Raw genomic sequence first — 21,900 nt, forward strand, 5'->3', positions numbered from 1 at the left:
TAGGCTACAGTCCACGGGGTTGCAAAGAGTTGGACATGATTTCACTTTCACTTTCCTAGTAGGTGAACACAAACTTCTATTAGCTTGCTCCTCTATCAACAAGTGGAGAAGGCAATGGCACCCCACTCCAGTACTCTTGCCTGGAAAATCCCAGAGATGGAGGAGCCTGGTGGGCTGCTGTCTATGGGGTTGCACAGAGTCGGACATGACTGAAGTGACTTAGCAGCAGCAGCAGCTATCAACAAGGATGCGTGCTTGTGTGCTAAGTCGCTTCAGGCCTGTCTGACTCTTTGTGACCCCATGGACTGTGCCCGCCAGGCTCCTCTGTCCATGGGATTCTCCAGGCAGGAATACTGGGGTGGGTTGCCATGCCCTCCTCATCAACAAGGAGACATAGGATATAATTTGTTTTCAGGGTATTGTGTCTGGAAAAATTGTGTTCAGTAGCTTGCTAGACTCCAGACAGGTGTGCTACCAGCGTTCCCCAGTCCCAGCAGTCTGATGACCTCTCAGAAAAGGAAGTGAGCTGACTCAAGCGTGACTTGTGCTTTCTGAGTTCATGCTGGCTTGGAGTGATCACTGCTTCCCCTTTCCCCTCTTTTTTACAGATCTCATTCTAATTTGGATAATCTTAAATAACCTTCTCATGTGTTTAGTAGTCATCCATATTTCATTTTTTAAAAGGTTCAGAACCCCTTAGAATCTCTCCAAAGATACTAACATGCTTATTTTAGCATTTTTTTTTGCTGTATATTCCTATATTGTGTATCCTCTGGGGTTAGATTTATTCACTGAGTTTGGTGCTTTTATTTCCATCTTCTTGAGTGACGGTTGGTTTATCATATTTGTAGACAAAACCCTAACTTTGTGGCTGGGGAGTAAGAATTCTTATTGACTTGACTGGAAGGTCAGGTTTGGACTAAATCAGCTTTGACTTAAGTGGGCACATGTGGCAGGAAGGTGGGCTTTCATTTAAGATGTGGAAATGGCTTGTCTCAAGGCTATGAAGCTCTCTTTCGTCTGTGACAAAGCCCTGAGTCTCTGGATATGTTGTCCATTTTGAAAGCCTCTTGTGTAAAAAAAAAAAACAACAACAACTCACAATTCAAAGCCTAGGGCAATAGAGCTCTGCCTTTGCTAGTTACCTGGCCCCTGGCCAGGACTCTCTTCTTCCTGCCAGCTTCTGCTTATTTTGATTACAAGGCTTTTGCAGAATTCTGCTGGGACAGCTTGTATTTTTGAAGTTCTTTTTCATGAGTTGGGACTTGCGGATTGCTTATTCCATTGTATTTTAGCATCAGTATATCCCAGAAATTTCTCACTATTTGGGTTGACTATCAATAACTCCCTTCTGAATTTTCTGAAAATTTTTCTAAATATTTACCCTTTTAAAAATATTTCTATGGGTTTTGGAAACAGAGGTAAATGCATGTATTCAACCAGCTCTGGTGGGAAGCCCCTGATTTCCTTCTTTGGTGACCAGCAGAGTGGGAAACATAGCAACCTCCCCAATGTGTTTCTAGAAGACATTGTTTTCTTTGTTCTTAAATTAGGGCACGTGTGTATCCACGTATCTTGCATCTCTCTCATTCTCTGTAGGTTTTCAAGATTGCCAGCGGTCCTTTGCTGACACTGACAATCCCTTTTAGAGCTCTGGAAAGTATTTCATGGGACATTGAAAATAGCTAAATGATCTTCACATTCCTCACCTATTCAAATGAACTTCAGTTCGCTCTTAGATGTGCTCGCTTTATCTTTTCAGGCATTGGAACTTTTCACCGAAGATCTTTTTATTGACTAGAAAGAAGGCGTCCAGACCGAAGTTGTATAGTTCTACATTCCCGCCCTGCCTATTAAATATTACACCATCACCACTAATAATAAGGAATCCCTTTTGTCCTTATTATCTCCGACCTCTAATTTTTTCTCAGGGATAAACTCATTTCAGGCTGTGGCACTGCTGGCATCAGTCATAGAGGCCCGGCCATGACGCTAAGTTTGCTCTTGATTTTCACCTCTGCTGCCATCTTGTGTACCTGTTCTTCTAAAGCCTGAGTGCTTGAAATGACTCCTTGTACCATCTTAGCAGCCCAAGGGCAGTAAAGGTGGAAGGAGAAACTGAAGGCCAGAAAGTAAGAAGTCGGAGTAAATCACTGGTGACGAAATACAGGCAGTGTGAATAATAAACTCTGAAGAATTTGCTGATAAAATATCACGGATGTAATAACTCCCCTGCTAAGGTGCTGGGTCCCACCTGTCACCTCCGACCTGTGTCGTAATAACTGTTCTGCTGACATGAACGAGTCATCTAGACCAAGAGGCTTCACCATGTACACCGTGTTTCACAGATTCCAAAGCTCTGTCGTATTTGCTATTGCAGTTCAGTTTCCTTTCTATTTTGATAACACTCCTTTGAAAGGAAAGAGGGGACTAGTAGCTAGGGGAGAACAGACTGTATTTTCAGGCCCAGAAGAAGAGATGAGAGAGGGGAGATGAAGTAGTCCGGTGAGAATGGGCTGCAAGTGATGACCTTCCCGGTTCTTTGCTGTCTGTAACTACTCTCTCTACTCTTTGAAACTCTGTCCTTGGCTTCATCAGTAGTATACTCTCTTGATTTTCCTTTTGCCTTTCAGGCCCATTGCAGTCCCCTTTGCTGACTCCTTTTTTTTTTTTTTTTTTTAATCCATCACAAATGGAAATCCTTTTGAAAAGGCAAAATGCTTTTGATATAGCCAAAATGTCATGTTTTAAATGAAACTTAACTCAGAATATTATTTTTGCCATGTGAGAATTACTTGCAGATTATTCAAAAGGAACTTGAACTGGAAAGGAAACAAAAGCTACCAAAAGTCTGGAAGGGTTGAAAAAGTGTTCTGAGACAGTCCTTAGCTTGAAAATAAAGGTGGTTTCTTTACAAATGGCAGAAATACCCTGTCACTTTGACTCATTCGTTGAAAATGTGCCGACAGGCAACTAGATGGCAGAGGAGAATGCCTGGGCTTACCTCCTGCAATCAAAACACTGATATCTCAAGTGCCTGCTGAACAGGCAGTGACAGAAAACACTGGATCCTACCAAAGAGGTCTACATCCACAGATGAAGAAGAACCCGCAATAAGGTGGTAGGAGGGGAAATTTTGTGATACAGTCAAATCCCCTACCTGCTGGGTGGGCAACCCACAAACTGGAAAATACTATATCATAGAGTTTCTCTCGTAGGACTGAGTGCTGAGTCCCACGGCAGGCTCTCCAGCCTGGGGGTCTGACGTTGAGAGGAGGCCCCGGAGCTTTCGGCTTCTAAGGCCAGCGGGGCTCAAGTGCAGGAGCTGCAAGGACTAGGGGAAGAGAGACTCCACTCTTGGAGAGTGCCCGTGAGGTTTCACGTGCACTGGGACCCAGGCAAAGCAGTGACTCCACGGGAATCTGGGCCAGACATATTTGTGGGTTGTGGAGGGGCTCCTGGGGAGGCAGGGTCAGCTGCTGCTCACTGTGGGGGCAAGAACAGGAGTGGCAGAGGCTCCGGGGGATATTCATCAGTGTGAGCTCTCTCAGAGGCTATCATTTTGGCACTGAGGTCTGACCCTACCCAGGAGCCTGCAGCCTCCAGTGCTGGGGTGCCTCAGGCCAGACAACCAACACAGACCCACCACCTCTCAGCAAGAGGCTGTCCAAAGTCACCCTGAGTGCACAGCGCCCTCTCCACACACCCACCGACACGGCCTTGCCCACAGAGGGATACATGTAGCTCCACCCACCAGGGGGCAGGCATCAGTCTCTCCCACCAGGAAGCCTGCAAAAGCCCCTAGACCAGCCTAACCCACCAGGAGACAGACACCAGAGCGAGAGCCGTAAGCCTGCAGCCTTAGAAATGGAGACCACAGACCCAGAAAGTTAGACAAAGCGAGATAATAGAGAAATACATTCCAGAAGAAGGAAAAAGATAAAACCCCTGAAGAAAAGCTAAGTGGAGTGGAGATAGGCAGTCTACCTGGAAATGAACTCAGAGAAATGATAATACAGATGATACAAGGTCTCAGGAAACAAATGGAAACATAGACCAAGAAGATACAAAGACTATTTAACGAGACTGAAAGATTTAAAGAACGGCAGAGATGAACAGCACAATCAATAAGAAACGCACTAGAAGGAGTCAGTAGCAGAATAACTGAGGCAGAAGAACGAAGGTGACCAGGAAAACAGGATGGTGGAAATCACTATTGCAGAACAAGGTAAAGAGAAAGAATGACGAGAAATAGGGACAGTTATGAGACCTCTGGGACAACATTAAATGTACCAACATCCACATTATAGGTGTCTCAGAAGGAAAAGAGAGATAAAGGACCCGGGAAACCGTTAATATTTGAAGAGATAATAGCCAGTAACTTGCCAAAATGAGCATGGAAATGCTCACTCAAGTTCAGAAAGTGCACAGAGTTCCCTACAGGGTAAATCCACAGAGGAACATCCCAGACACATATTAATCACATCAATAAAAATTAGACTCAAAAATAAAAATATTAAAACCAACAAGGGAAAAGCAACAAATAGCAAATGAGGGAATCCCCATAAGATTATCAGTTGCTTTTTCAGCAAAACTCTGCAGGCCTGAAGGGAGTGACACCATATATTTAAAGTGATTAAAGGGAAAATCTACAACAAACATTGCCCAGCAAGGCTCTCATTCAGATTCAATGGAAAAATCAAAAGTTTTACAGAAAAGCAAAAGCTAAGAGAATTCAGCACCACTAAACCAAAGCTTTACAAAAACTAAAGCTTTACAAAAAATGCTAAGGGAATTTATCTAAGTAGAAAAGAAAAGGCCACAACTGGATGAAGAAATCATGAATGGGAAAGCTCACTGGTAAAGGCAAGGATACAGTAAATGTAGAAAATCACCCCCACACAAATATGATATCAAACCCAGAAATCATTAGAAAAGGAGAGTATTAGAAATTGCAGGTTATTAGAAATTATTTGAAATTGAGACCAACAAATTATAACGCAATCTTGCATATATACTACTATATCTAAACCTCATGCTAACTGCAAACCAAAAATCCACAATAGATACCCTCACACACACAGAGCAAACCAAACACAACTCTAAAGATAGTTATCAAAAGAGAAGAGAAGAAAATAGGAAGGGAAGAAAAAACACCTAGAAAAACCAATCACAGCAACACCTTTTACAATCCATCTCCCAGAATAATGTAACTAAAAGCAAAACACACACACACACACAAAACACACAAAATGAGACCCACTTAAACTCAAAAGCTTTTGCACAGCAAAGGAAACAATAAACAAAACAAAAAGACAACCTACAGATTGGGAGAAAACATTTGCAAATGATGTGACTGATAAGGGATTAGATTCCAAAATTTACAAACAGCTTATGACACATAATAGCATCAAAACAAACAACCCACTCAAAAACTGAGCAGAGGACCTGAGTAGATATTTCTCTAAAGAGGACAAACAGGTGGTCAATAGGCACACGAAAAAATGTTCAAAACCACTATTAGAGAAATGCAAATTAAATTAGAGAAATTATTAGAGAAATGCAAATTAAAACTACAATGAGATATCATCTCATACCGGTCAGAATGGCTATCATCAAAAAATCCACAAACAACAAATGCTGGAGAGGGTGTGGAGAGCAGGGAACCCTCCTGCACTGATGATGGGCATTTCCACTCTGGAAAACAGTACAGAGGTTCCTTAAACTAAAAATAGAGCTACCACATGACCCTGCAATCCCACTCCTGGGCATATATCCAGGAAGAAACATGGCCCGAAAATATACATGCACCCCAATGTTCATTGCAGCACTGTTTACAGTAGCCAAGACATGGGGATGACATAAATGTCCACTGACAGACTAATGGATAAGGAAGTGGTGTGTATATATAAAATGGAGCATTACTCAGCTATTCAAAACAGAATGAAACAGGCTTCTGGTTCAAGATAGTGGAGCAGAAGGTCATGTGCTCGTCTCCTCCTGTGAGAGCACGAAAATCACAATTAGCTGTTGAACAACCATCAGCAGGGGCTTTCCCGGTAGCTCAGCGGGTAAAGCATCTGCCTGCAATGCCAGAAACCCTGGGTTGATTCCTTGGTTGGGAAGTTCCCCTGGAGAAGGGATAGGCTACTCACTCCAGTATTCTGGAGCTTCCCTGGTGGCTCAGATGGGAAAGAATCCTGCAATGTGGGAGACCCAGGCTCGATCCCTGGGTTGGGAAGATTCTGTGCAGAAAGGAATAGCTACCCACTCCAGTATTCTTGGGGCTTCCCTGGTGGCTCAGATGGGAAAGAATCTGTCTGCAATGCAACACTGATTTTAAAAATATGCAATTTAAGATGTATCTAGCAAGTACAACCCACAGATTGTAAAACTTGATACTTTTCACAACTGCAGAAGTACACATTTGAATGACACAGAAATTCCCAAATTTAAACGCCATTGGTATACATCTTGAGAAACAAATGAAACTTTCAAAACCATAATGCAATTTCTATAGATTTTAAACGTTAATGGCACTTTTGCCTAAGCCAGATTTTAAAAGTTTAAAATCATTTAACCTCAAATGATATGCTTATCTATAGTGAGCAGTCGTCTGCACTTTTTACACAATGTCAATGTGTTACAAAAAAAAAAGGTATAATTCTTATTTTTTCCATACTTTCATATTTAACCTTCCTTTTTTTCCTATGCAACCTCAGATGTAATACTCACTCCAGAACATTATTGGTAGTATCAGGACGGCGTCTTTCTCCTAGTTTCTTGGTGACACTTTTGAACAACTGTTCTTTTCCATCCCTCAGTCACCTGTCCTCAAGTCATGTTGCTCCCAGTTTTCTCAGTCAACTCTGGCCTTGGGGAAAAGAGGCACGCATGGAACACCAAGAAAAACCGTGTCATTTCTCCTTTCATTGATACACTCAACCTCAATCAACTGTGTCTTTGTTTTCATACCTCACAGTGGAGCTTTCTATGCTTTCTCACCCAATTTGTTGTTGTTCAGTTGCTCAGTCGTTTCTAACTCTTTGTGACCCCATGGACTGCAGCACGCTGGCCTCCCTATCCGTCACCAACTCCTGGCACTTACTTAAAGTGTGATGCCATCCAACCACCTCATCCTCTGTTGTCCCCTTCTTCTCCTGCCTTCAATCTTTCCCAGTCAGGATGTCTTCAAATGAGTCAGCTCTTCACATCAGGTGGCCAAAGTATTGGAGTTTCAGCTTCAGTAATCAGTCCTTCCAGTGAACATTCAAGACTGATTTCGTTTAGGATGAACTGGCTTGATCTCTGTGCTGTCCAAGGGACTCTCAAGAGTCTTCTCCAACACCACGGTTCAAAAGCATCAATTCTTCCATGCTTGGCTTTCTTTATAGTCCGACTCTTACATCCATACCTAACCACTGGAAAAACCATTGCTTTGATGAGACAAACCTTTGTTGACAAAGTGATGTCTCTGCTTTTTAATACACTGTTTACGTTCACCATGGCTTTTCTTCTAAGGAGCAAGCGTTTTTAATTTCATGGCTGCAGTCATCATCTACAGGGATTTTGGAGCCCAAGAAAATAAAGTCTCTTCGCTGTTTCCACTCTTTCCCCATCTATTTGCCATGAAGTGATAGGACCAGATGCCATGATTTTTGTTTTTGAATGTTGAGTTTTAAGCCAGCTTTTTCACTCTCCTCTTTCACCTTCGTCAAGAGGCTCTTTAGTTCCTCTTTGCTTTCTGCCATTAGGATGGTGTCATCTGCATATCTGATTCAATTTCTCATCCAATAAGGTGACCCAAAGTGATACATGAGAGCCCAGAGCAGGCGTTTTTTTCCTTTTCCTTCTAGATGATAAGTTTGGACTTAAGAATTCATGTTAAATGCAATATTCTGTAATCCCTAGTGGTAGAAATTTTAGGCAACTTCAGAGAGTTAAATAACATATATGAATTAAGGAAATGTCCAAGGTCACACTGCTGGACCAAGTCAGGGCTAGAATCCAAACTCCAATTACAGTGCTCATGCCTCTGAATCATAATGCCGTGGGTGTGAAACCTAACTGAAGAGCAATAGCCTTGAAATACTCTTGGTTTACTCAGAGGAGTGAGGAAAAATGTTAAAGAGTGTGTCATCTGATTCTCTCTAAATGTTCAGGACCCTCATCTTAAAATATTTCTTGAAAAACAGCTGACACTGAAGTTGGATGATTCACAAAGGTTGTTCACAATAGTTTTTTTTTTTTTTTTAATGCCCTAGGGATTTTCATAAAAATTTCCACTTTCCTGAAAGGCTTTCATTTCCTCATCTTTCTCTTTCTGCCTATATATAGACATGCAAATTCTTCACTTCCTACTGTCTGTACAGAAACAAGCTCTATTGAAATAGATAACCTAAGTGGAAAAGGGTCACAGTTACTATACATCATGACTAGATCAGTGAAGTGAAAGACCAATGGCACAATGTCATTATTGTTAGTATTAAGAAAACATTAGCAGAAGAAACTGATGTTGGTTTACTGTGAGCTAATAAGAGCAATAACTACTTAAGAGTTTAGAGCTGTAGCTTCACTCACTATTCACTTTTATGATTGTAATACAACTTAACTTTTTGTTAATGAACTAAGATCATAAATATATGCCCTTGATATAGGATACCCTCCTGCCCAAATTATGGATATTGGGTGAATTTTTGTGGAAAAATAAAGAAAAAGAAGTATAACTATGTAGTCAAGTATTTTTAAAATTTCACCAGTAAAATAAGCCCTCTCTAGCAGAGAAAGGGTATTCACAGTATATAAATGTATATACACACATATAAAGAAACTGATAAAGAAACTAGGCTACAGACAGGTTCAAGTCATTTTAGAAAATGACACATGGTTGTAAACATCCAATGAGTTGTACTTAGATTTTTCTTCTCTTTTTCTCTTGTTGATCATCCAAATTCCTCAGGTAACACTACCACAGTAACTGAATGTTATTTTGTTATTGGACCTACATCATACACAGAGAAACAAAACATTGGAAATCACATTAATGAAACACAATTTGGGGAAATATTTACTCTAAATATTGCTAAGTATGACTCCTAGAGGCATTTCAATAGAGGTTTTCCCCCACATACTTTAGGATATGGCAGACCTCTTATTAAAAATTCCAAGGAAAAAATTTCATTATTTCCCTTTAGGGAAAAAAATCCATTATCATAGAAGCCTCATTGTACAAAAGTTCTTCCATCTCCCATCTTATATGGTAGAATTTTCTCCCTTTAGTTTGGAAGCAGAAAGAATCAGGTTATCACCTTTTATAAACATTTAAGATTATCTTTAAAGGAAGAACAAGGAAGACAACACATTCCTGAGCCATAGTTCAAGACAACCATCTGCCCTGTAATTTTTTTTACATTAAACTATTTTCTTATTTTAAGTAATAAACTATGGTTTATCATTTGAAATACACAGGAGTGTCACATTTTCACTCTGAATATAAGATTTATCTCTTCCTTCCCTATATTGAATTAATATCGACATTCAAAATAAGACCAACAGTAGATAGCAAAATAATAAATGGTTAGTCTCATGAAAACTAGAATCATAGCATCCATTTTTGTCACTTCATGGCAAATAGAAGGGGAAAAATTGGAAGCAGTGATGGATTTTATTTTCTTAAGCTCCAGAATCACCTGGGATGGTAACTGCAGCCATGAAATTAAAAGACACTTGCTCCTTGGAAGGAAAGCTATGACAAACCTAGACAATGTATTAAAAAGCAGAGACATCATTTCGTCAACAAAGTTCCGTATAGTCAAAGCTATGGCAGAGACATAGAGACGCAGGTTTGATCCCTGGGTCAGGAAGATCTGCTGGAGGAGGAAATGGCAACCCACTCCAGTATCTTTGCTTGGAGATTCCCATGGACAGAGGAGCCTAGGGGGCTACAGTCCATGAGGTTGCAAGGAGTTGGATACAACTGAAGTGACTTAGCAAGCATGCACATGGTTTTTCCAGTTCTCATGTACGGATCGAAGCATAAATAAGGCTGAGGGCCAAAGAATTGATGCCTTTGAACTGTGGTGTTGGAGAAGACTCTGAGAGTCTTCTTGGACTGTAAGGGGACCCAACCAGTCAATCTTAAAGGAACTCAACCCTGAATATTTGTTGAAAGGACTTATGCTGAAGGTGAAGATCCAAATCTTTGGCCACCTGATGTAAAGATCCTACTCATTGGAAAAGATCCTGATGCTGGGAAAGGCTGAAGCCAAAAGAAGAAGCTGGGGGAACAGAGAATGAGATAGTTAAATAGCATCACCAACTCAATGGCCATGCATTTGAGCAAATTCCAGGAGATAGTGAAGGACAGAGGAGCCTGGAGTGCTGCAGTCCATGGGGTCACAAAGAGATGGACATAATTTAGTGACTGAACACCAACTAAGCCCTATGAATAGGCATATAGAAGTTATTAATTATTTTTCCCTGATGTGGTCATTAAGCTTGAGTTTGTTTAGAGGTAAAAGTCACAGGCATGGTATCCAGTCCCATCAAGTCATGGCAAATAGACGCTTGCTCCTTGGAAGAAAAGCTTTGACAAATCTAGACAGCATATTAAAAAGCAGAGACATTACTTTACTGACAAAAGTCTGTCTAGTCAAAGCTATGGTTTTTCCAGAAGTCATATATGGATGTGAGAGTTGGGCCATAAAAAAGGCTGAGCACCGAAGAACTGATGCTTTTGAATTGTGGTGTTGGACAAGACTCTTGAGAGTTCCTTGGACAGCAAGGAAATCAAACCAGTCAATCCTAAAGGAAATCAGAAAATTTCCTTTTCTCCTGGAATTCCATCACCTCCACTAGCTTTGTTCATAGTAATGCTTCCTAAGGTCCACTTGACTTCACACTCCAGGATGTCTGGCTCTAGGTGAGTGATCACACCATCATGGTTATCTGGTCATTAAGATCTTTTTTGTACAGTTCTGCTGTGTATTTTTTCCACTTCTTAATTTCTTCTGCTTCTTAGATCCTTGCCATTTCTGTCCTTTATCGTGCCCATATTTGCATGAAGTATTCCCTTGGTATCTCCAGTTTTCTTGACGAGATCACTGTTCTTTCTCATTCTATAGTTTTCCTCTATTTCTTTGGATTGTTCACTTACAAAGACTTTCTTATCTTTCCTGGTTACTCTCTGGAACTCTGTATTCAGTTGATCATATCTTTCCCTTTGCCCCTTGCCTTTCCCTTCTCTTCTTTTCTCCACTATTTGTAAGGCCTCCTCAGACAACTACTTTGCCTTCTTGCGTGGTATAGCCATAGTCAGCTCCCGGTCTTGTTTTCACTGGCTGCAGAGCTTCTCCATCTGTGGCTATGAATAACATAATCGGTCTGATTTCGGTGTTGACCATCTGGTGACGTCCACTTGTACAGTTCTTTCTTGTGTTGTTGGGAAAGGGTGTTTGCTATGACCAGAGTATTCTCTTGACAAATTCCTTAGCCTTTGCCCTGCTTCATTTTGCTCTCCAAGGCCAAACTTGCCTGTTATTCTGGGAATCTCTTGACTTTGTGTTTCAATCCCCTGTGAGGAAAGGCTTTTTTTTTTTTTTTTTGACCCTGTGTAGAATCACTGCAGATGGTGACTGCAGCCATGAAATTAAGACGCTTACTCCTTGGAAGAAAAGTTATGACCAACCTAGATAGCATATTCAAAAGCAGAGACATTACTTTGCCAACAAAGGTCCGTCTAGTCAAGGCTATGGTTTTTCCAGTGGCCATGTATGGATGTGAGAGTTGGACTGTGAAGAAAGCTGAGCGGCAAAGAATTGATGCTTTTGAACTGTGGTGTTGGAAAAGACTCTTGAGAGTCCCTTGGACTGCAAGCAGATCCAACCAGTCCATTCTGAAGGAGATAAGCCCTGGGATTTCTTTGGAGGGAATGATACTAAAGCTGAAAATCCAGTACTTTGGCCACTTCATGCAAAGAGTTGACTCATTGGAAAAGACTCTGATGCTGGGAGGGATTGGGGGCAGGAGAAGGGGACGACAGAGGATGAGATGGCTGGATGGCATCACTGACTCGATGGACATGAGTCTGAGTGAACTCCAGGAGTTGGTGATGGACAGGGAGGCCTGGCGTGCTGCGATTCACGGGGTCGCAAAGAGTTGGACACAACTGAGCAACTGAACTGAACTGAACTGAGACTGTATGAGCCCAGACTTTTGGTGCAAGCACTGTTTTCAGTGTGGATGCTTGCCATGTATTCCTCAGGGTGCGCTGGCCCTTATTCCCTTGCTCGCGGGTGTGGCCAGGGTCATGGTGACCGGTGCTTGCAACGAACCTGGGGCAGGAGCTCTTCTTTGTGGTTGTCACCACCCTGCTGGGGGTAGGATCTTCTGCCCAGTTGTTGCACAAGTTTCAAGCACAGTTTTAAGCTGAGCCGTGAGATGGACAGGACGGGAGGGCTCCTTCTGGGAAAGAAGCGACTGCATTTTCTCCCCAAGAGTTGTTTTGCTAGTAAATGCGGTTCTGTGATGCCACCTGCCACCGGGTGTGCATGCCAACCAAGACCACCATTGCTGGCCGGTCCTCTGTGCCCGCTTCCATGGCGGGGGGTGGGGTGGGGGTGGGGGTGAGTGGGGGTGCCGTCATTGGCTTGGACGTGTGTGTGTCCTCAGTCACTGGCATGAAAACCTGCAGAAGCTGGTTCCTGTGCCCAGCTTGGGAATGCTAGTAATTTGGACCAGCCCCGCCTCCAAGTGTTCACACCCATTGTTTGCTAAACTTGCTGCACCTGGCTCCTGCCCCACCGTGGGCAAGCTGATAATGGCGCTGTTCCGCTGGACCCACACCCCGTCCCTGCCTTCTGTCGACAGCGTGGCTCCTGTAGCAGACCCAGACGGTTCCGTGCACACCCCAGGCCCTCAGGCTGGCTGTGCAGCCAGACCAAGTCCCCTCCCCTGGTCTGTCTGCCGAAGCGCAGGTCTCAGCACTGAGTAGCTGGGCACCGCAACAAGTGTGTCTCTGGGGCGGGGAAGTGTGGAGAGGCATCAGACTGACAGTGCTGGGCTCTTTTCATCCTTCGGGTGTATAGGGCAGGTTCTGCACTTGCCTCTGAAGCTCCTCTGTCCTGGCAGACCTCCCCGCCAGTGAAGGAAGTTCCCAGGATGAGGAAATATTTCCCCAGTTCTCTCCAGGCAGATCCTGTCCAGATTCCTCTCCTCCCTCTCCCCTTTATCTTACCTGGTTATCTGGGGGTCTCAGTTGTAGCCTAGGTTGTGTGAGATTTCCTGCAGACTTTCAGTACGTCTTCTGCAAGGATTGCTTCACAGGTAGATGTATTTTTTATGCATTAATATTTGTGGAAGGAAGTGAGTTCCATACCCCCCTGTCATCTTGATCCCCTTCTCTATGTTTCTTAAAACAAAAGGTCTCAAACATCAGAGACTGAGTCTGAGTGGTAGGAAAGATCTGAGTGAGTTAGGGACCATGAGTTGGTACGTTTCACAAGTTCTGGCTGATTTTCATGCAGCTGCTCTGCAGACCAATCTTCTGGGTAGCACTGCCTTAACATATAGTGCAGAGTGCGTGAGCATTACCTGTTACTACCTATTTAAAAAATAGATTAGAAAAATGGTGACACATGTAGGTCATCTTCAAATGAATTCAAAAAGTTACAAAACAATTCAAAGTTACAAAATTCCTGCTAAACATTGTTCCTGAAGTCCTCTCTTTTTACTAAAGGGGATAAAGGATGATAGCACAATTTTAACTTTCTCCTTTACTTAACTAGAAGATTTGACTAAAAAGAACTTCCTACGTGACTAAAATGTTAATTTAGTGCTGTTTGCATACTACCTAAAGCAATCTCATCCACTACCAGCTGTATTCGCATTACATCTTGGAAGTGTGATTTCAAGGAAACCTCTTCCTTCTCTCTTCTCCAGCTTTCATTTCAGTGACATTCACTAAGGAGATATTCAGACAGCGTGTGTGCCAGGCCCTGTGCTATACCGACAGGTCAGACTCAGAATACCCTGTGGCACCTTCCCCTAAACATCACTGCATTATCAGGTATTAGTATAATGGAAACTGGCTGCTGAGACTGCAACAATTCTACTAGGTACTGAGAGCTCACTGTAGATTCATCTTGATCCTTGTCATCACCATCTTCGTCAATACGTTGTTATTACTCATGCAGAAAAAGTCTGCAGAGCTGAAATGGACGACTGTATCTGTGCTTCCCATATATTAAGTTAGGGAAGAAAGTGGCTGATACGCACGTAGTCCTAAGCATACAGACTGGAAATCTTGAGTTTATAGATCTGGGCAGAAAATGAAAAACAAAAAACAAACAAAAAGAAAAACCCAGGGCGAAGTTCACTTTATCAATCCAGATACCACATCATTAAACTGGGATAAAAGTTAATTTGAAGCCATCAAGATTCAAAATAATAAAAAAACTGTATAAAGGGGAAAACCTCCAAATGATTTTCTCCCTCATTTCCCAAATTAAATCTTTATCCAGACACTTTAAAAATAAGATATAATAAAAGATAGCTCATATGCGTGGTTTCTGCCTTTCCCTAGTAACTGCCATATTTCTCAGAGACATAGTAATGAGGCACCAGAGGCCCAGCTCCAAAATGGAGACTAATACCTATTTTAATAAAACATTTAATTGCCTCAATGACATCTACTGATTTTACTTTTTTCAAACCGTGGGTCATACTGTATAGCCCAACTTCAAAGTTTGTCCTTTCAAATTTATCTTATATCACACTTTTTGCTGACATTGCTAATAAACATTTTCAGAAAAGGGCTATTATTCCTTATTAGTTTTCACCTTAGTGACATAACCCATTAACCAAAAAAAAAAAAGCAAAACACCTCACACTGTATATATCATTGATTTGAACAAGAAAATGAAAAAAAAATAGCTCTAGTAATATTATATAGCAATCAAAACTTATTAATTAAGCTTGAATGTGATCTGGAAGGCTTCACATGATGTACTAAATGCAAAAATCAGGTTGAAGTATGATGTGTTATAACAATGATAATATTAAGAAACAATCCTTCCCCAAATGAGCATATATTTCAAATATGAACAGGAAGAAAGCGATAGAATGATACATATCAATCTGTTAATTTTGGCTGTTATCTTGGTTGTTAGTTCAGGCTAGAAACAGGAGTAAAGCACATGCTGAAGGATTGTTTTTCTTTATACGCTGTACTCCTTTATCTTTGAAACAATCTTTTAAAGAGGTCAATAAATAACATTTAAATGTGTAATGTGGATAACAGAGCTTAATGAACAACTCTGAAGAGGACTGGAACCCAAGACTGTAGGATAAGAATGCTATACTACCTCTGATTTAAGTCTAAGGGGTACACTTCAAAAAGCCAAGCATCTCAAACAACAAATAATCCACAAAGAAAGTGTATGTGAAAATGGTTTCCATGAGAAACACGTGGAACCTGAAAACATTACTTTGTATAAGAAACATATAATTATTAATTGAAAAAATATTTTAATTAACCAAAGATAAAAATTGAACTGTGCAGCAAAACACAAACTTTCTACTGTATTAATTAAAAAAAATACTATAATATCATGGAAGGAAACTAATATTTATCTGAAGAAGAAACTGCATTAAAGTTTTAAATACTCAAATGAATCTCATGAAAACAACTTTATCAAGGCAAAAAAAAAATATAAATTACTTGTTTATACACTGACTTCTTTTCTTGGAAGGAGTTACTTTTTATGGCTTTTATTGTGAAAGAAATTTAAAGATGGTGATTGAGAAAGCACAAGTATTTCTGGGTAAGGCTGAAGACCCATTTGCTTATTATCTTTCAACTTTTGTACTATCACTCTGGCAAATTCTTCTCCTTGAATGTCAGTGATATCTAGTAACTGTCTGACTTTTGAGGTCCTTGTAGGTTTGGTACTAATGAGTTCATAGTCCTCCTTCATTATCAAGTCTCTGGACAGGAGGGCGTCTAGAGATTGGTTAAGGCAGGCTTCAGTCATCTGGCTCACAATGTCTTCCCTTTTACTCTGGATCCACTGTTGGGCTATACCAGGCTGAAATCGCCCTGTAGAAAAGCAATGACAGGTAAAAAAGTGGGGACAGATACATAGCTATGAGTAAAATCAGATGATAAACAAAATAATAAGACATAAAATCTAATTTTTCTGTAATTATGCTAATATGGAACAGCACTATTTTGAAGGATGCTATTAATTTTCAGGAACAAATCTGATATTTGGGTTATCTCCTCCCTTCCCCTCCAAGAAAATGCACTGCAGTTTTACTCTTTGTAGGTCATGGAGGCAAAGGTAACTTTTTTTCAGATTTTTTTTTTAAACATAAAGGATATTGAATATTTGATAAATAAAAATATATTAACTTTAGTGACATATTAAGTCACACCTCCTCTGAGCCCTCCCTCCCTAGATAGATGTTCATGGAATACCATTTAGGCCTGTGTTTACATGTTAACATTCTTGTCTTCAGGGATTGGGAGTGCTTCCCTATTTACAGTACATATATAACATACTGAAGAATACTGAACATTAAATAGTGTATCTATTGAATATACAGTTGGGATAGCACAGTTGTGAGGTAAACGGCATCATTTACAAAGCGTTTCACAGCACGGATTTACCTGAGTTTCCCTCAACTGAGAGAGGATTCACTATTGCTGAAGAGCATGGGGCAGTCCTGTGGTTACAGAACGCTGCCCGATGATCCACACAGATGTCTCTGTCCTGACTGTGAATCACTGAACACGGACACAGCGCAGAGAAATCTTCAGTTTTTCCTATAAAACACAACATCTCCATTAGGGGTAGAATATTCCTATTAGCTAAAATATGAATGTCTGGATCACACAGAGGGTGGAATTTAATTGTCTTTTCATTTTCATTGCATAAGCTCATCCATAAACCTAACTCACAAGTAAATAGTTTTTAGATCAAAAAGGTTTATGATGAATTTTTTTAAACCATATTTCTGTCTGTGCTTGTCTGTCCTATATAAATTATAAATCATAGGATTTTACTTCTTTATATCGTATCATATTTTTCCTTTTGTGTCATCTTCCCCCTTCCGTACTTCAAACGTGTCTGGTGAATTTATATATATGTCTTGCCAATTTCCTTTGGCAATCTTATTAAACATCAACGTCTCAATGGTCACCTCTCTTCCCAAATCCATGTAATTGAATTTTCTGTCTTCACTGAACCTTAAGTCTTGGATTTTCAACAGGATATAACCCTCATATGTGCCTGTGTTTACATGTTCACCTCAAACTGTAAAAAGTTAAAAAAAATTATTCATCTTAGCTCTAAAACTCATTTCAACTCCTATTTCTGTTAATAGCACCAATGTTCTTCCAACTAAACTTGTTCAAAGCTTTAGCTTTATGTTCATCTTTTTTTTTCTCTATTCCCTCCTACAAGTGAAAAGCTATAGTCCTATCAGTGTGTCCTCTGTAATGTTTCTCACACCGTTCTCCGCTTCTTATACTCTGGAGAAGGTTTCATAATTTCTCATGGAGTACATTAATAGACCAATAGACTCCTAACTCAGAGAAGGCGATGGCACCCCACTCCAGTACTCTTGCCTGGAAAATCCCATGGACGGAGGAGCCTGGTAGGCTGAAGGCCATGGGGTCGCCAAGAGTTGGGCACAACCGAGCGACTTCACTTTCACTTTTCTGCATTGAAGGAAATGGCAGCCCACTCCAGTGTGGAGAATCCCAGGGATGGGGGAGCCTAGTGGGCTGCTGTCTACAGGGTGGCACAGAGTCGGACACGACTGAAGCGATGCAGCAGCAGCAGCAGTCTCCTAACTGGGCTCCCCACCTCGAATCTCCTTTCCCTTCCAAAATATCCTACATATTCCAGCCAGGATGAATCTTTCTAAAGCAAAAAAGTTTATCATGTCACACACACCCTTGTTCAAAAATTTGCAATAGTTGTTTCCTACTCAAGCAAATGAGTCCAAATGGCTTAGCCTAGTATTAGAATTCGTCCTGACGACTCCACCCTCCTCATCTTTGATGACCTTTCATTCACCGTCTTCGCCAGCTAGACCCAACTACTCACTGTTCTCTGGGTTTTCTTGCTTCTTTGCCTCTATGTAGCTCCTTTTGCCCGGAATGCCCATCCTTTATAACTACAGATCCAACTTTCAGCCAGAAATAATTTCTTCGTGATGACAACATGGTGTAGTAGAGTGACATGAAAATATTTATCAAAAAGACCTGGGTTCAAATCTTGGATTTGCCAGTTACTAACTATGTGATCCAGCAGTCTTGATCTTAAGAATCTGTAAAATGAGGAATATCTCCCTCACAAGGTTGTTGTGAAAGTACTTTGTAAAAAATGTTACTTTTCCACTATACTACCATAGCTCTACATCCCTATATCTCATACAGTATATTGCTTTTTATCTAATACTATGGTGACTTAGAAATATTTTTGTTCTTTCTTATAAGATATTAAAAAAAATATTTCTGTAGTGTCTAACAGAATGCTTTTTATACTTAAATGTATTTAACATCCCATTACTATTTTTACATCTTCAGACTGTCACTTTTAAAAAATAAGTTATGAATGCAAACGAAAGACATGTTCCATACGAACCATGACTACCTGCAAGAATATGATCTTGAAAGAAAATTGAAAACTTGTAAGTAATAACTGACTGAAAAATATACACACCAGATAAAAAGTCATCGTCTTGAGGAGTTGACAGGGACACTGAGGTTCCAGGAGAACCACTAGTTTTATGGAGCTGAGAGGATCCACATGATTCCTAAAATAAATAGAAGATAAATTATTTATGTTAATGCAAAATTATTTAAAAAGTTATACAGCTTTAATTTCTAAACAGGTCTTGCTTTTGGCTTATTATAAACAAAGACTCAAGACTAACACAAATTATACTTTACAAAATTAAACACATATATGAAATAAAAAGCAAAGTGAACTTGATTTATCAGGTCAATTGAGTGGGTGGGGCAATAGTTAAATATATTAGAAACCATTATTTTTTCAATATTTTGTATATAATCTCACAGACTGTCCAACTGATGAACAACAAGAGATCTGTAACTCTGATTACCTGATACTGATTCAGATCAAATGCCTATTCTCAAGCCTCAGGCTCCTTCAACACGGAGGAGCAGAAATTCATGGAAGAAGTAATATTGAACTTGGCTCCAATCCTAGCTGTGTTGTGGAATTACTGCCTAACCTTTGACAAGTCATTTAAATAATCTGGTCCTCAGGTTCTTTCTGTATACCTATCTAAAAGCGTGCATGTATGGGCTCAAAGATCCAAGAGACAGCATATGTAAAGACTATATACTGTGTTTTACGGTTCATTTTGAAGGTATTATTACTTTTCTGAATCTGTATAGAGAACATATATATTCCTAAAAGAAATGATTAATATGAAATAATTCTGAATAAATGCTACTAAAGAAATCCTTCTATTTGAATAGCCACATAAATAGCATTTTCCCTTTATCCAGTCATTGTAAGAAGTTAAGAACAAGGCAGGTAGTACAGCTTATAGTGGCAGAAGTGTATCAGTGATTTGCGATGTACTACCCTGGGAAACCAGTCTTCACATAAAATGATGACAGGGACAGAATTCAATGCCTCAGAAAGAAGTGAGGACTGGGATTTGATGAGATGAACCAAACTGGAGACTGCCATCTTAAAATCCTAAAACCTCCCTGGACTTGAGCTTCTCATCTATAAAAGACCGAGACAGACTAAATGATTTTTCATATTCTTCTCACATTTTGAATTTAATTAGCATAATTTTTTTTTTTTTTACCTCCTGTGGACCAGAATTTACAGGTATGTTCAGAGATAACTCCCTTTTCTTCTTGTCACTTAAGTGAACAGTTCTTGAAGCATTCTGTAACCGAAATACATACATACATACATCATACATGTGTTTGAATTAGAGGCGATTAGAAGGTTATATGAGTAAAATATAATCTACTTAACATATTTTATATGTTTATGCAAAATCAATGGAAAAAAAAGCTCAATCAGTTGAGAATATAATATCTAACATAAAGGTAGAGATAGTGTAGAATAGGGGAAATAACTTTAGAGATATATGCTTTGAATTCTGTCTCATATTACCTGGTTACCTTGAACAAATTCATCCTTTAAAATGGAATGATATTTACATGCAGGATCATTCCAGAGATTGAGATAATAAAGTACCTAGTTCAATCTAAGTACTTTATATATTTCAATTTGTGTGTATATCTATCTATCCATAATTATTAAGCATTTACTATATTTTAGGCACCATGATTCTAAGTACTATTATTATTTCTATTTTAATGATAAGAAGTTGAGGGCTGGACTAAGTAAAGGAGGCATAGTGACCTAACAGAAAGATGGGGGCCAATCAGATCTGATCAGAATGCCAGGAACTCTGTCTGATTCAGGGCATGAGACTTAATCTTGGTTTACTTATCTGTAAACTATTTTTGTGGATTACTGCAGCAAGGATTAGAAGTAATATATGCAGAGGCCCTAAAATTACTTTGTAAGCATTTGATAAATGATATCCATTAATAAGCAGATGATTTGTTTAATTGCTACGCCTTTGTACTAAAATCATTTAGTGATTCACTCCTGTCTCTTTAAGCCAGGTTTGGATTAGCTGCCATCACTATTGAGTGATTTAAAAACAAACCCATCAGTCTGTTTTTCTTCCCCAAACCAACATAATATCAGCTGCTCTACAGAACTTTAGAAATTGGTGGGATCCATACCCAGCCCTTCATTATTCACACTTAACAACTGTCTGCTCTGTAACACATCTAAGAACTTTTAAGAGAAAAAAACTACTATTCATCTGTGTACATAATCTATCTGACAGTATTTTGCACATAGCAGTCGATAGCAGTCCATAGCAGATTTTTATATGAACTGTTTAAATTCATCTTTAGATCCATTTCTGTTATATAAATCTTTTCTGTGCTTTTAAATTTATTAAAATACTTCTGATTATGCAATATCATTAATTACAAACATCATTTTTCATAAATGATCAGTTAATTAAAATTATTTATGAGTCAGACCCTAGAAAGAAATACAATGAAATATGAAGAAAAAACTTTGATTCAGTTTTTACTATTGAAGATATAAGAGATGCTATCCATGAAAACATGTATTATAGGAGCCAGTTCAAAGAAAAAATGAAAAAATGTACGAAATTCAAACAAAACAACTCACCCCAAATGGTGATATTTTCAGAAATTTCTTTATGAAAAATCTTATTATCTTATTAAATCTGTATTCGATTCTTGGCCCTGCCATTAGCTAGCTGTGTAGAGTGTTATGTGACTTACTTCCCTATACCTCAGTTATTTTGTCTATAAAATGGAGATGATATTCTTTCCCTAAGAGTTTTACAGAATTGATACAAAGATTCCAAAAAAAGAAAAGCGTAACTAAAACAACTCTGAGTGAAAACAATACCGCAACTTAAAAACACTGACTAAAGACAGTAATGCTATTATTAAATGATATTCAAGTATTTGAAAAATATACACTTTAAATTACTTTATTTAAGAAGCAAAAATCTCTCCCCCTAAATTAACAGTTTTAAACACAGATCCTAGTATTTAAGTTGGTTGGGGACAAAAAAGGAACTGAACTGCTTCTCTTCCAGTTCAGTTTCTTATAATCAAGGTTGTAGGAAAGGTACAAGAAAACAGATCCTTCTATCCACCTTTGCTTGGCAGAAGAGCAGCAAGTTGTAAGGAGAGAAAAGGGAACTGAAAAGACAAAGCAAAAAGAAATATTATCAGAAGTTTGTTTCTACTGAGAAGTGGAAAGACTGGAATGTTCT

The 21,900-nt window shown here is 39.6% G+C and overlaps 1 protein-coding gene across 1 annotated transcript in view; it reads right to left on the bottom strand.

The window, feature by feature from the left end:
* Window positions 1–14,358: 14,358 nt before the first annotated feature.
* The window catches only part of RIPK2 (receptor interacting serine/threonine kinase 2), a 35,037-nt gene continuing 27,495 nt past the window's right edge, over window positions 14,359–21,900 (bottom strand). Inside the window, exons 8-11 of the mRNA XM_069600651.1 lie at window positions 19,858–19,941; window positions 18,732–18,825; window positions 16,670–16,825; window positions 14,359–16,096 (exon numbers count right to left, since the gene is read on the bottom strand). Of these exons, the coding sequence (XP_069456752.1) occupies window positions 15,753–16,096; window positions 16,670–16,825; window positions 18,732–18,825; window positions 19,858–19,941 (678 nt within the window). The 3' untranslated portion in view covers window positions 14,359–15,752. The remainder of the gene's footprint in view (window positions 16,097–16,669; window positions 16,826–18,731; window positions 18,826–19,857; window positions 19,942–21,900) is intronic.

This window comes from Ovis canadensis, chromosome 9, assembly GCF_042477335.2.
Source record: "Ovis canadensis isolate MfBH-ARS-UI-01 breed Bighorn chromosome 9, ARS-UI_OviCan_v2, whole genome shotgun sequence".
Classification (NCBI taxonomy): Eukaryota; Metazoa; Chordata; class Mammalia; order Artiodactyla; family Bovidae; genus Ovis; species Ovis canadensis.